The sequence below is a fragment of the Theropithecus gelada genome, chromosome 8, assembly GCF_003255815.1.
Source record: "Theropithecus gelada isolate Dixy chromosome 8, Tgel_1.0, whole genome shotgun sequence".
Classification (NCBI taxonomy): domain Eukaryota; kingdom Metazoa; phylum Chordata; class Mammalia; order Primates; family Cercopithecidae; genus Theropithecus; species Theropithecus gelada.
Genome location: NC_037676.1, coordinates 102,497,512 through 102,511,522, shown reverse-complemented (window position 1 = coordinate 102,511,522; position 14,011 = coordinate 102,497,512). Strand labels below are relative to the sequence as shown.

Here is a 14,011-nt window from a genome sequence, read left to right as displayed (position 1 = left end):
TTCCTGTGTCCCTTAACTCAGCTTTACCTAATGCTAACATCTTCTTTATTTATTTATTTATTTTTGAAACAGAGTCTTACTCTGTTGCCTAGGCTGAAGTGCAGTGGCGTGATCTTAGTTCACTACAATCTCTGCCTCCTAGGTTCAAGCAATTCTCCTGCCTCAGCCTCCCAAGAAGCTGGGACTACAAGTGCCCACCACCACGTCTAGCTAATTTTTTAAAAAATGTATTATAGGTTTTTTTGAGACGTGTTCTCATTCTGTCGCCCAGGCTGGAGTGCAGTGGCATGATCTCGGCTCACTGCAACCTCTGCCTCCTGGGTTCCAGTGATTCTCCTGCCTCAGCCTTCCAAGTTGCTGGGATTACAGGTGCCTACCACTATGCCCAGCTAATTTTTTGTGTTTTTAGTAGAGATGGGGTTTCACCACATTGGCCAGGCTGGTCTTGTACTCCTGGCCTCAAGTGATCCACCCACCTCAGCCTCCCAAAGTGCTGCGATTACAAGCATGAGCCACTACACCCCTCCTTTTTTTTTTTTTTTTTTTTTTTTTTTAATTTTTAGTAGAGATGGAGTTTTGCCATGTTGGCCAGGCTGGTCTCGAATGCCTAACCTCAGGTGATCTGCACACCTCAGCCTCCCAAAGTGCTGGGATTACAGACATGAGCCACTGCACCCGGCCGAGACTTGTTAAAATTAACAGAGTTAATACACGTAAAGTGCTTGGCACAGGGCCTGACAGAGCAGTGGTATGGGATTGGCAAAACCTTCAGTGGGCTGCTGCCTAAAGCTGGGAGCCCAGTCATACTCTGTGACAGAGACCAGCTTGCATAAAACACAGGCCCAACAGGACTTTATTGGTAAATGGAGGGCAATCCATGACAATGACAGTGGCAGGTGATGCACCAGGCTTCCCCTTAGCACTCCCATGGCTTCTGCCACCTCCACCACGTTTATAGGCAAAAAGGGATACATTCCATGTGAAAAAGTGTTTATATTTATTTTGAATCCATAAAAATTTAAAGAAATATAATGTGTCAATTATAATATATGTCACTTCCTCTTGGAATGACTCCTTCTTGATAACAGAAAAGGAGAATAGAGTCTGATTTGCATACTTCAGGTCTGAACCATGACAAGGTGGTCAGTCACAGGGACAGGGAATCAAAATAGAGTGCAGGTTTCTGGCAGAAAGAGTCATTTTTGGACAAATTTAATTTATAATTAAGTTATTCAAATTATTAATTTAAAGTGAAAATTAAATTATTTATAGCAAGCCAGGCTTAGTGGCTCATGCCTGTAATCCCAGCACTTTGGGAGGTCGAGGTGGGCAGATCACTTGAGCTCAGGAGTTTGAGACCAGCCTGAGAGACACAGTGAAACCCCATCTTTAAAGAAATACAAAAAAAATTAGCCGGGTGTGGTAGCACACGCTTGTAGTCCCAGCTACTTGGGAGGCTGAGGTGAGAGAATTGCTTGAGACTGGGAAGCGGAGGTTGCAGTAAGCCAAGATTGCACCAGTGCACACCAGGCTGGGTGACAGAGTGAGGCCCTATCTCAAAAACAAAACAAAACAAAACAAAAACAGGCCAGGAGCGGTAGCTCACGCTTGTAATCCCAGCACTTTGGGAGGCCAAGGCAGGTGGATCACCTGAGGTCAGGAGTTCGAGACCAGCCTGGCCAACATGGTGAAACCCCATCTCTCTACTAAAAATACAACAATTAGCCAGGCGTGGTGGTGCATGCCTGTAGTTCCAGCTACTTGGGAAGCTGAGGCAGGAGAACCACTTGAACCCAGGAGGCAGAGGTTGCAGTGAGCCAAGATCACGCCACTGCACTCCAGGCTCGGTGACAGAATGAGACTCTGTCTCAAACAAACAAACAAACAAACAAACAAAATTATATACAGCCACCTAGGTGAAAATATCCACAAAGAAGCTGGGAGAAGGTTCTAGAGGTCCAGTGTGGGCTTATAATTTTATTATATTTATAAATAACAGAAAATCTACATTAAGTTATACTTATTTTTTTTTTTTTTTGGATAAAGAGAATGTTCAAATGCAAGCTTGAGATTTTTTTTTTTTTTTTTTTTTTTTTTTGAGACACAGAGTTCTGCTGTGTTGCCCAGGCTGGTCTCAAACTCCTAGACTCAAGCAATCATTTCACCTCGGCCTCCCAAAATTCTGGGATTATAGGTGTGAGCCACTGTGCCTGGCCGAGATACTTCTCTTTTATTTTATTTTTGTTGTTGGTTTTTTGTTTACTGAGATACTTCTTAAAAATATATATGTATTTTATTAAATCCTCTGGGATTATTAGCTACTTCTGTACAAATAATCAGGGACTTAACTTACAAGTTAAACTTAAAGCCAACTTTGTGAAGTTGGTGATTCACATACAGAAATTTGAGTTTATCTGAAATATTTTTAATGTAAACATTGCAAGTATCTACGAATGGTCTTTATTAATGGGTCCTGCTGTAAATGTAAAAGAATTCTGTAATATTTTTTACCCTTTATGTTTCCAGGTTCTAACTCCAAGACCTTTTCACAATCCTGAAAAGCACTATTCCAGTTCTGTAATTTGATTTGTGCTTGAGCTCGATTGTTATAGGCAACTACAGTGGGAAGCGCCGATATGCTCCTAGAAAAGAAACCGTTACTGGCAACAAGCAAGCCTAAGGTAAACACAAGAACGTAGAGAAATTCAGCTTAAGTTACACATAAAACAATTATAACCTGTGTATAATTGTTGAATGGCTGAATTGTATCCACCAACATTCATATGTTGAAGTCCTAACCCCACAGTATCTCAGAACATGACTGTATTTGGAGATAGGGTCTTTAAAAAGCCAATTAAGGTGAAATGAAGTCATGAGAGGGGGCCCTGATCCCATAAAAGTGGTTTCCTTATAATAAGAAGATATTCGGACATACATGTATGGACAGACTGTAAAGTCACCAGGAGAAGACGGCCACCTAGAAGCCAAGGAGAGAGGCCTTGAAAAAACCAACCCTACTAGCATCTTGATCTTAAACTTCCAGCCTCCAGAAGTGTGAGAAAAGAAATTTCTCTCGTTTAAGCCGCTCAGTCTGTGGTACTTTGTTACAGCAACCTTTGCAAACGAATATAGCCTATATTATCAAAAATAATAAAATACAATTCTACAAGCATACTAAATCAATATTTAAACAGATGCTTAAACATCCAGTTAATAGCCTTAAGGTTAACTCAGGCTTTAGAGGCATTATGAGAATTTAAATACTCATATATCTGGAATCTGAGCTTTAGTTACTAGAATTAAAATGAAGGTAGAAAAAGATAAATACCTACAGATCACCTTAAAAAAAACCATTGATGTCAGTTAACATCAAATATCAAATACCAAACACATTTTTTGGAGCCAGGCATGGTGGCTCACCCCTGTAATCTCAGCACTTTGGGAGACCAAGGTGGGAGCATGGCTTGAGGCTAGGGGTTCGAGACTAGCCTGGGCAATAGTGAGAGCCTGTCTCTACAAAAAAATACAAGAGAAAATTATCCACGTGTGGTGGCTCACACCTGTAGTCCCAGCTATTCTCAGGAGGCTGAGGTGGGAGGATCCCTTGAGCCCAGGAGTTTGAGGCTGCAGTGAGCTATGATCATACCACTGCATTCTTGCCTGGATAACAGAGTGAGACCCTGTCTCAAAAAAAAAAAAAAAAAGAATCTGCCCAAGGTCAGAAAGTGGTAGTCTGAATTCCCTTAACCATTAACCATTATACTATGCTGCTTTAATTCTTCAACTACATGATTCCTCATAAAAGAAGAAAAGAGTTTTGCAACCTGTAATAGACAAGAGACTCTGTGGTATAAATCTACAAGAAAAGAAAGAACAGTTATCAAGACTGACATCCACCTGCCTAAACAGGGGAGGCTGTACTGAATGAATGATCCATCATATATCCTCTTTACCTCATGTCTTCATTTAAACAGTCTGAGAAAACTTCTTTAGAGACATCAACAACATTGAAAAAAATCTATCTTATTTCCAAAGGTGGAAAAAAGATTGTACAGAGTTTAGGGCTAAGGTGGCATTGGTGATTCTATAAGAACAGTTTATCTGTAACAACATTTTAAAAACTTAGTCTACTTTTCATAGGCTGTTAAGAACTTCAGAAGTTCATATACATACTTATTGAACATCTACTATGAACCAGGTACTTTGTTGGGCCTTGGGGATACAATGATGTAAAAATCCTTGACAAATGGGTTCTGTTCTTACAAATCTTACATTCTAGTTATTATCAAATCACACAAGCTTAAATTATACTTCTGACAAGTGCTACAAAGGAGAGGTAAGACTGCTATAAGAGCCTATAAATTGGGAGGTGAAGTGGGTGGGGTGGGATGGAGATTTAACCTAGTTTGGAAGGTCAAGTAAGACTTCTCCAAAGAAGTAAGGGGAAGACTAAGATCTGAAGGATAAATCAGAATTAATTAGATAATGGGAGGAGGGAAGAGCATTTTTTTTTTCTTAATTTTCTTTTCTCTTTCAAAGGCTAGTCAAGTGAAACAGTGGGAGTGGAGAAGGAACAAGGAAATCTGTATCTGGTTGTGATCAATTAGTTGTAAACACCACTGTACTCAGATCAGCCATGGGAAAAGCATTTTTGATGGAGGACCCAGCATGTGCAAAGGCCCTGTGGTAGGAAGGAGCACCACAAATACTAGAATTAAATCCAGGCAGTCTACAGTAGAACCTAAGTTATTCACTTCTATATCATATAGGCCTTCTGTTGAATTCCTGTCAGATGGCTGCTGTTTTCTCTGCAAGACAGGAAGTTAAGTCCTCTGTCAAAAGTAGGAGTGGAGTGGGAGCTTAAAGGTTTGAGAAAAGTATTGAAAAAATAGGAGAAACACAAGTGAATATATGGTAAATCACAAGTACAACACATTGAGAGATTCTGACATAGACTTTTGCTTATTTATGTTTCAACAATTAAAACATTATCATTTTTTAAAAGGCAAGTTTAAACCACAACAAACGTCTTTCACCTGGTATAATACATCACTGCTTCTTCATAATCTCCTGAGTTGAAAGCTTCGTTTCCTTTCTCCTTTTCACGAATGGCAAGAAAATCCTTTTCTTTCTCAGTTAGACCTAGAAATAAATGTTATCTGCTATATGTAAACATATAATTTAACAGAATTTTTAAAGTTTAAATATAAGACTGCTTATTTTAACAGACGCAGAAGAGAGCAGAAAGATCATAAAATAAACAAAAGAAAATAAAAGGTTCCTTAAGCTTAGTGATGTTTTCTTTTTAAATCATTCACAAGTTTTGAGGATTCAGAATTTTTTTAATGATTGATTTTGTTTTACTTTATAGGTGCCATTCATCTGTTGACTACAAACAAAAACAAACTGCCCCATCTTTTTGTTTTGAAGCAAATAGAAAACAATTTGAGGAATTTGGAGGGAAAAGAGGATTGGAAAAAAAGGAATTACAAACAAATGAATTACAGTAAGAAAAATAGGTTTATATTTTAAAGTCTTACTACATTTAAAAATTAAGTGAGTAAAAGAGAGAAGCAAATTTGTTGAATGGTCAACTGTCGGAGAGAATCCATAAACTTTTCATGGTAATCTGTGCAGTACTCAAGGACAATGTCTTCTAGATTGACAGTTTTTATTATAATTCTAAAACTTTAAAGACACTAAATTATTATTTTTTCTCCAATTACCTGCTGTATCTATTCTTGTCTCAATTTTAGACAAGTGTGACTTGTCTGTTACTGTCTTTTCTTTGTAATCTTCATCAATTTTCAAACATTCCTTTTCCACGTCAAATCTTAAATGAAAGAACAATAAAAACCAAAAGAAGTACAATACAGGCAAGAAAACAAATGTATTATTGATATTCTTGTATTTGTACAAGTATGCCTTTGGATCCATATTCAAAGATATGCAGTAACTTTATAGTTCAAGTCATCTGAGTTCCTTCTTAAGAAAACATACAATTTAGTGAGAGCTTAAACGTTAATCAAATCTAAACTGGTCAGAACTTTGAAATTAAAATTGTGACTAACTTATCTCAATTTTACATTTTTGTTCTTTTATAGTTTGGATGGGTATAAAAATTACATTAGTTTTTTTTTTTTGGTTGGTTTTATAAAAAAAAAAAGGATATAGTAGTTTTTTATGTACTAAAAAAAACATTGAAAGGGCTGAGGCCAGATATTCTCAGTACTCTATTAAAGTAATTTGGTATTCTTGACATGTTCAGGTTTATAATAATTATTTAAGAAATTACTGCAGTATTTTGTGGTAGATAACTTTTTTAGTGATACATTTTATATAAAGACATGTAAAACATACTTATCCCATTCCGCATAATCCCTTGGAGTTTTCCTTTTAGTTGGTCTTTTAGAACATTTTTCCTAAAAGAATAAAATCATATTTTATGAGATATATTTAATATAAGATTATCAGGTTTTACTGTAAATGCAATGTAAAGTATTGGGTTAAGGCATACAAATGGAGGCTAGATGCAGTGGCTCACGCCTGTAATCCCAGCACTTTGGGAGGCTGAGGTGGACAGATCACTTGAGGCCAGGAGTTCCAGACCAGCCTGGCCAACATGGAGAAATGCCGTCTCTACTAAAAATACAAAAATTAGCTGGGCATGGTGGCACATGCCTGCAATCCCAGGTACTTGGAGGTTGAGGCATGATAATTGCTTGAACCTGGGAGGTGGAGGTTGCAGTGAGCAGAGATTGAGCCACTATACTCCAGCCTGGGTGACAAAGCGACACTGTCTCAAAAAAATAAAATAAAGATATACAAATGGAATAGATAAGAAAAATAGGTACCCTGGAAGTTACTATAACTTCAGCATTAAAGTTATTAAGAATTTTAAATTTGTAGTTAATTCTGGGGACAATCTATAGGTTTTTAAGTATATATACATATAATTTTAAAACTTATGTGTGAATATGATTATTACTGATTTTCTTATAATAAAAAAGTACTAAATTCTGATTCATTATTTTCAAACCTAGGCATTGGAGAAACAAGAATAACTGCTATGTTAGTCAGAAGTTTGCAATGACAGTAATCTGATTTGGAATAATTACACTAAAAAAGAAGAAATTATCAGCCTATATAACTAAACTGATGGAAGGGCAGGGGTATTGCTGGATGAGGGGATTCCTATGCCCTTTCTCCAGCTCTCCATGTCCCTCCCAGTCTCTGCTCCTCTCTACATACTGATTTCACTTTCCCTGATGGGTACTAGCTTTCTTTATGTGGCAGGAAACATCGCCACAAGCATTCTGGAATTATAACCTCACAGCTCTCTCCACCAGAGGAAAAGGAGAGTGACTCTTCTCTCTGTCTTCAGTTAGAGAAATTCCAAGGAAGAACTGATTGGCTAGCTTGGGTCATGGGCCCATCTTGACCAAGCACTAACAGTGGCCCAAAGTAGCCACATTCCCACTGCTGAGGACAGAGGGCAGGTTCTGCACCGGAACAGAATGAGAGAAAGGCAAACAATAGCCATAATGCTCACCAATAATCAGTCTCCGAGAGAGGGTACAATTTTTTGCTAGGTAAGTACTGAGGAATTATTAACTTTAAAATATTTATCTATATAGTCTGAAGAAAGGGAAGTATAGTAGAATTTATAATAATAAAGTAGGTGCTGATTTGTTTTTAAACTGTTACATATCTTCATTCTCATTAGGCTCAGGTTTGCTAATAGCAATACTAGGAACTATATAAACCACATAAATGAGTACTATGCAGTCCTTACAGGCTCAAAAAGTCTCATTTGATGCTTGCACTCGATTTCCTGCTCATCAAGACAATGTTCTCAATGCTAAGATGATGTTATGGGTTGAATTGTGTCTCCCAAAACAGTATGATGAAGTCCTAACCCTGGTACCTGTGAATGAGACCTTATTTGGAAATAGAGTCTTTGCAATATAATCAAGTGAAGATGAAGTCATTAGGGTGGGCCCTAATCCAGTATGACTGTGTCCCTATAAAAAGAGGAGAAGAAGTTCCAAGAGAAGGAAGCTGGCGGTGTGAAAATGAAAACAGAGCTTAGAGTTGTACCGCTACAAGGCAAGGAAGGCCAGGGCTTCCAAAAGCTGGAAGAGCCAAAGAAGGATCTTCCCTTACAGGTTTTGGAGGCCCTGCCAATACCTTGCTTTTGTACTTCTAACCCCTAGAACTGTGAAAGAATACATTTCTGTTGTTTTATGCCAACCACTTCCTGTGGTGTTACAGCAGCCTTAGGAAACTAATACGAGTTGTATCACTTAGTTTCAAAAGGCATTGATGCGAAATCAGGGGTATTTAATATTCATACGTGGCTCTCAAATACCTACCTGTGACAAAAAATATCCCCCTTTAGGGATCAAGAAATGGACATGAATTGGCTTGACATTTCAAACTGTGTAGATATATCAAAACATCACATTGTTTTATCACACCATAAATATATGCAAGTGTTATCAATTATAACTGAATAAAGAAGAAAAAAATTTTCAATAAATAAAAAAATTAACGGGGAGCAATAAAAGTCTCAAGACATGGACTTAGTATATGGGATAAAATCTAATGTGTAATATTATATTTGGATATTTTAAGAAGGCAATGCTCTCTGACTGAAAGATTGGGACATGTGCCTTCTATGTATTCTCGTAACACTGCATATTTACTGTCATAATCCATGGGGCGGCTCAAATTTTTCAGTATCATGACACTCTCACACTCCTCAAAACTATCGGTCATTGGAGTTATACAGATTTTCCAAATATTCACAGATTGCATTATACAATTTTATAAATCACAATTTGTTAATATCCGCATGGAGCTCATCAAAAAAGACTTTCAGGTATGTTAAATAAAATTTATAGGAGGTCAGTGATTTGGACTAAGCTCCTGCACTAGGCCCCAACAGACTAAAATGTAGTCACTGGTGCTAAAGTTCCATATCACCAACCCAAAATTAACTTGCTTATCTGACTAGAGAAATCAAAAGACATAGATAATAACCAAATTTCTGCTTTAACCCTTATAAGGAAAATAACCTGTTGTTAAATAGTCTACTTTTTGTATTCCTTGTCCCTGCTCAAGCTACCTTATAAAAACCAGCTGTTCTGCCATGGCCATTGGAGCACATTTTCTAAATTTTTAGAGGAGATGTCATCCTGATTCACAAATTGTTAATATAAGCCAATTAAATCTTGAAATTTGTTATAATGTTGTCCTTTGACAAGTATCCCCCTTAAGGGCTATTTTCTGTCACAAGCAGAAATTTGAGAAACACATAATATCTAAATTATTAGATATTATTATATTATACTAAATATTTAATACCTAAAGTCCTAATTTGCACTTTGTTTTTAGAGACAGGGTCTTGCTCTGTTGCCCAGACTGGAGTACAGTGGTGTCATCATGGCTCACTGCAGCCTTGACCTCCAGGGCTCAAGCAATCCTCTTACCTCAGTCTCCTGAGTAGCTAGAACTACAACTACAGGTATGTGCCACCACACCACACTAATGAAAAAAAAAAAGTTTTGTAGAGATGGGGTCTCACTCTGTTACCCAGGCCTCGAACTCCTGGGCTCAAGTGATCCACCTGCCTTGGCCTCCCAAAGTGCTGGGATTACAGGCCTGAGCCACTGCCCCACTTGCCTGGACCTAATTTGCACTTGAAAGCTCAGATTTGCTTACTAGCAACAAATACTGTGAGTTGTTTTCCTTAAAGTGACAGGCCTCCTTCATTCACTTTCAACAAAATTGTTGCTGAAATCCCAAGTCTGAATAATGACAGTTTGTCAACCATTATTTCAAGTAGAAACAGTGTTCCAGGAAAACGTGGCTATGCATCATATCATAACCATCATATTTCACTATGCAGGGAAGTGCTTTCTGCATACTTCTCACTTTGTCACACAAAATACTAAAAGGACATGTCCTAGAAGTTCAAGATCTAACAAAGTAAATATTCTATTATTTTATTAAAGGTATTTTTAAGTAATATTGGGATTTGTTTTTACTGTATGTACAGTGTGGTGCCTGCCTTGCTTCATGTTAAAGCAACAGCAGCTTTATCCTCAGGGCAAATGCCAACACAGTGACAAGGACAAAGCACTAGTATTATTTTCAAAATAGCACTGACTTTCTGAATCCCCTGGAAGAATCTCTGGGACTTTAAGGGCTTCCTAGACCATACTTTGAGAACTACTGTACCACTAGTCCGTCCACCCCATTGCTCCTTCAGCAATGCTTATTCATTGTTATATTTTCAGGGCACAGTCTTAGTGCACAAGGACTATTCTTTTTTTTTTTTTTTTTTTTGAGACAGAGGAGATGATCTCAGCTCGCTGCAACCTCCATCTCCTGGGTTCAAACAATTCTCGTGCCTCAGCCTCCCAGGAAGCTGGGATTACAGGCACATGCCACCACGCTTGGCTAATGTTTTTGCATTTTTAGTAGAGATGGGGTTTCACCATGTTGGCCAGGCTGGTCTTAAACTCCTGGACTCAAGTAATCCATCCATCTCAGCCTCCCAAAGTGCTGGGATTACAGGCGTGAGCCACTGTGCCCGACCGACTATTCAATAAATACAATTTCATGGATTGCAGACAGTGGCATCCTCACCAGATTACTGTACACCTCAGTTACGTACGTAATTCCAAATGAGGAGTAAAAAGATCCAGGAAGGTAAATTATCAGAGAGCAGAGTGATGAAGAGCCATGGATGTTTTTAAAATAAAATTGATTCAAAGAAAAAATGAGAATCACAAGAATGAGTTAACCTAGAAACGAAAAGACTTGAGGAGTCATCTGAGAAATTACAAGGTCAGATGGATGCCAGGAAACCCAGTTTCAATCTAAAGTTAAATAGAATGGGCCTGGAACTTCAACAGTCCCCTTCTGTATGGAGCCCACGGATTAAAAAGGAGAGGTCTATGTGACAAAATAGGGACCACACAGAGAAATGGGAATAAGGGGAAGAACACATGCACTAAATAGAGGAATGACATTTATAAGTACTGAAAGTATCTGTTTACTGTTTTAAATCCATAATTAAATTATGTAATATGATATATCCTCTGTAGCCCTACTATATATATATATATATAATTGTTCCCTGAAATTTTCACACACTGAATCAGACCTTTTGCTCTCATCAAAATTGGACAGAAGAGACAGGGCGTATATATATATATATATATATATATAAAAAAAGACTAAAGGCAGTAAATAAGCCCAAGATGCAAGACTTCAAAGGAAAAAACTGTTTCATTTTGATCTCCAAGTAATGAGATACAGCCTAGTGAAGAAGGTGATAGTTCCCAGCCAGCTGAACAAACTCCCCAACTCTCCTAGAGGACATCACACATAGGCTGCTCCGATTCAACTGAGATTGCCCCTTAATAAACAGCAACAATCCTCTCCCACTACCACCCACAAAGATATCAAAAAGGCCTACCTTGCCAACATGAAGACAGCTGTTTGAACCACGAACTGGAGGCAAATTATCTTTCATTGCTGGAAATGTCTCGGTTTCATGAAAGTGCATTTTATCTTCTTCTTTTTTAATTTCCGATACCCAACTCTGAGAATAGAGAAAAAGGTAAATATATAGTTTGAAATAATTATAACCAAGCATAAGAAAGAACTATAGCTTACCCTTGAACAATGCAAGTTTGAACTGCATGGGTCTACTTATATGTGGATTTTTTTCAGTAAAAATATTGGAAAAATATTTGGAGATTTGTGACAGTTTGAAAAAACTCACAGATGAATTAGAAAGATCAAAAAATTAAGCTAAGTTAGGTATTTCATGAATGCATAAAATATATGTAGATACTAGCCTAGTTTATCATTTACTACAATAAAGTATACATAAGTTATAAAAAGTTAAAATTTATCAAAACTTACCCACACAAACACTTACAGACCATAAATAGCACCATTCACAGTAAAGAGAAATGTAAAAAAAAAAGACATAAGGATGCAGTATTAAATCATAACTGCATAAAACTTACTGTATTACACACTACAATACATAATAATTTCACAGCCACCTCCTGTTGCTGCTGTTGTAAGCTTTAAGTTACAAGTATCTGCTTAAAATGCCTTGTGACACTAGTCATCTCTGCAGAAGCAGTTTGTCTCTAGTAAACTGCATCTTGTCATAAAAAGTGATCTCTCACAGTTCTCACATATTTTTATGATGTTTAGTGCAACACTGTAAACCTTAAATAACACCATGGGACCCATACGAAGTATCACTAGTGATGCTGGAAGTGCTCCCAAGAAGCAGAGAAAACACATGATATTACAAAAGAGAAAGTTGAATTCCTTGATATGTGCCAGAGATTAAGATCTGGCATAAGCTACAGTTGCAGTTGTCCACCATTTCAAAATAAATGAATCCAGAATAAGGACCACTGAAAAAAAAAGAAAGAAAAGAAAAAAGAGGGAGAGGAGAGGGAGAGGAAAGGGGGAGGGAAAGGGAGAGAGGAAGAGAGAGGGGGAGGGGGAGGGGGAGGGGGAAAGGAAGAGGGAGAAGAGGAGAGGAGAGGAGAGGGAAATTTATAAGGCCATCATTGCATCACTGCGGATACACCATCAGGTGCAAAGACTTTGCACTTCTTGTGAAATGCCTTTTTATCTTGTATTGAAAATGTAGCCTTCATGTGGGTGCAAGATTGATGTAAAGAAGACGTTCCTGGCTGGACGTGGTGGCTCACTCCTGTAATGCCAGCACTTTGGAAGGCTGAAGCGGGCAGATCACTTGATGTCAGGAGTTCCAGACCAGCCTGGCCAACGTCTCTACTAAAAACACAAAATTAGCCAGGCGTGGTGGCGGGCGCCTGTAATCCTAGCTACTGGGGAGTCTGAGGCAGAAGAATTGCTTAAACCCAGGAGGCGGAGGTTGCAGTGAGCCGAGATGGCACCACTGCACCCCAGCCTGGGAGACAGAGCAAGACTCAGTCTCAAAAAAAAAAAAAAAAAAAAGAGAAAAAGAAAGACATTCCTATAGATTCTAATATGATTCCAGAAAAAGCAAAGTCACTATATGACAACTTAAAGCAAAAGAAGATGATGAACCTATAAAGCTGAAGAATTGAATGCCAGCAAAGGATGGTTTGAATTTTAGAAAAAGGTTTGGCTTTTAAAATGTCAAGAGAACAGGAGAAGCAGCTTCTCCCAACCAAAAGGCAGCAGACAAGTTTCCAGGTGCCATTGAGAAAATCACTAAAGGGAAAGAATATCTGTCTGAGCAGGTTTTTAATGCAGACAAAAGTGCTGTATTCTAGGGAAAAAAAAATGCCACAAAGGATATTTATTAGTAAGGAACAGAAGCAAGCACCAGGATTTAAGGCAGGAAGGGAAAGGGAAACTCAACTATTTTGTGCAAACGCAGTTGGGTTTATGATCAGGACTGACTTTATCTGTAAAGCTGCTAACCCTCAAGCCTTGAGGAGAAAAGATAGATATCAGCTGCCAGTCTTTTGACTGTACAGCAAGAAGGCCTATTCAAGAACCCTTTTTCTGTATTGGTTCCATCAATGCTTTGTTCCTGAAGTCAGGATGTACCTTGCCACTAAGGGACTGTCTTTTGATGTTGGACAATGTCCCAGACCACCCAGAACCCCATGAGTTCAAGACCAAAGGGGTCAAGTGGTCTACTTACCCCAAAACAACGTCTCTAATTCAACCTCTAGATCAGGGGGTCACAAAGATCTTTAAGAACTTTACTGCATGCCAGCCGGGCGCGGTGGCTCACGCCTGTAATCCCAACACTTTGGGAAGCCAAGGCGGGTGGATCACGAGATCAGGAAATTGAGACCATCCTGGCTAACATGGTGAAACCCCATCCCTACTAAAAATACAAAAAAAAAATTAGCCGGGCGTGGTGGCGGGCACTTACAGTCCCAGCTACTCGGGAAGCTGAGGCAGAAGAATGGGGTGAACCCGGGTGGCGGAGCTTGCAGTGAGC

General features: G+C 38.5%; 1 protein-coding gene across 2 annotated transcripts in view; it reads right to left on the bottom strand.

Annotated features, from left to right (window-relative positions):
* SPAG1 (sperm associated antigen 1) overlaps positions 1-14,011 on the bottom strand; it is an 80,357-nt gene that overhangs the window by 47,796 nt on the left and 18,550 nt on the right. For both annotated transcript variants that reach the window (XM_025395276.1, XM_025395275.1), the window contains exons 4-8: positions 11,492-11,617; positions 6,361-6,422; positions 5,727-5,833; positions 5,037-5,142; positions 2,512-2,642 (exon numbers count right to left, since the gene is read on the bottom strand). In XM_025395276.1, the coding sequence (XP_025251061.1) occupies positions 2,512-2,642; positions 5,037-5,142; positions 5,727-5,833; positions 6,361-6,422; positions 11,492-11,617 (532 nt within the window). The remainder of the gene's footprint in view (positions 1-2,511; positions 2,643-5,036; positions 5,143-5,726; positions 5,834-6,360; positions 6,423-11,491; positions 11,618-14,011) is intronic.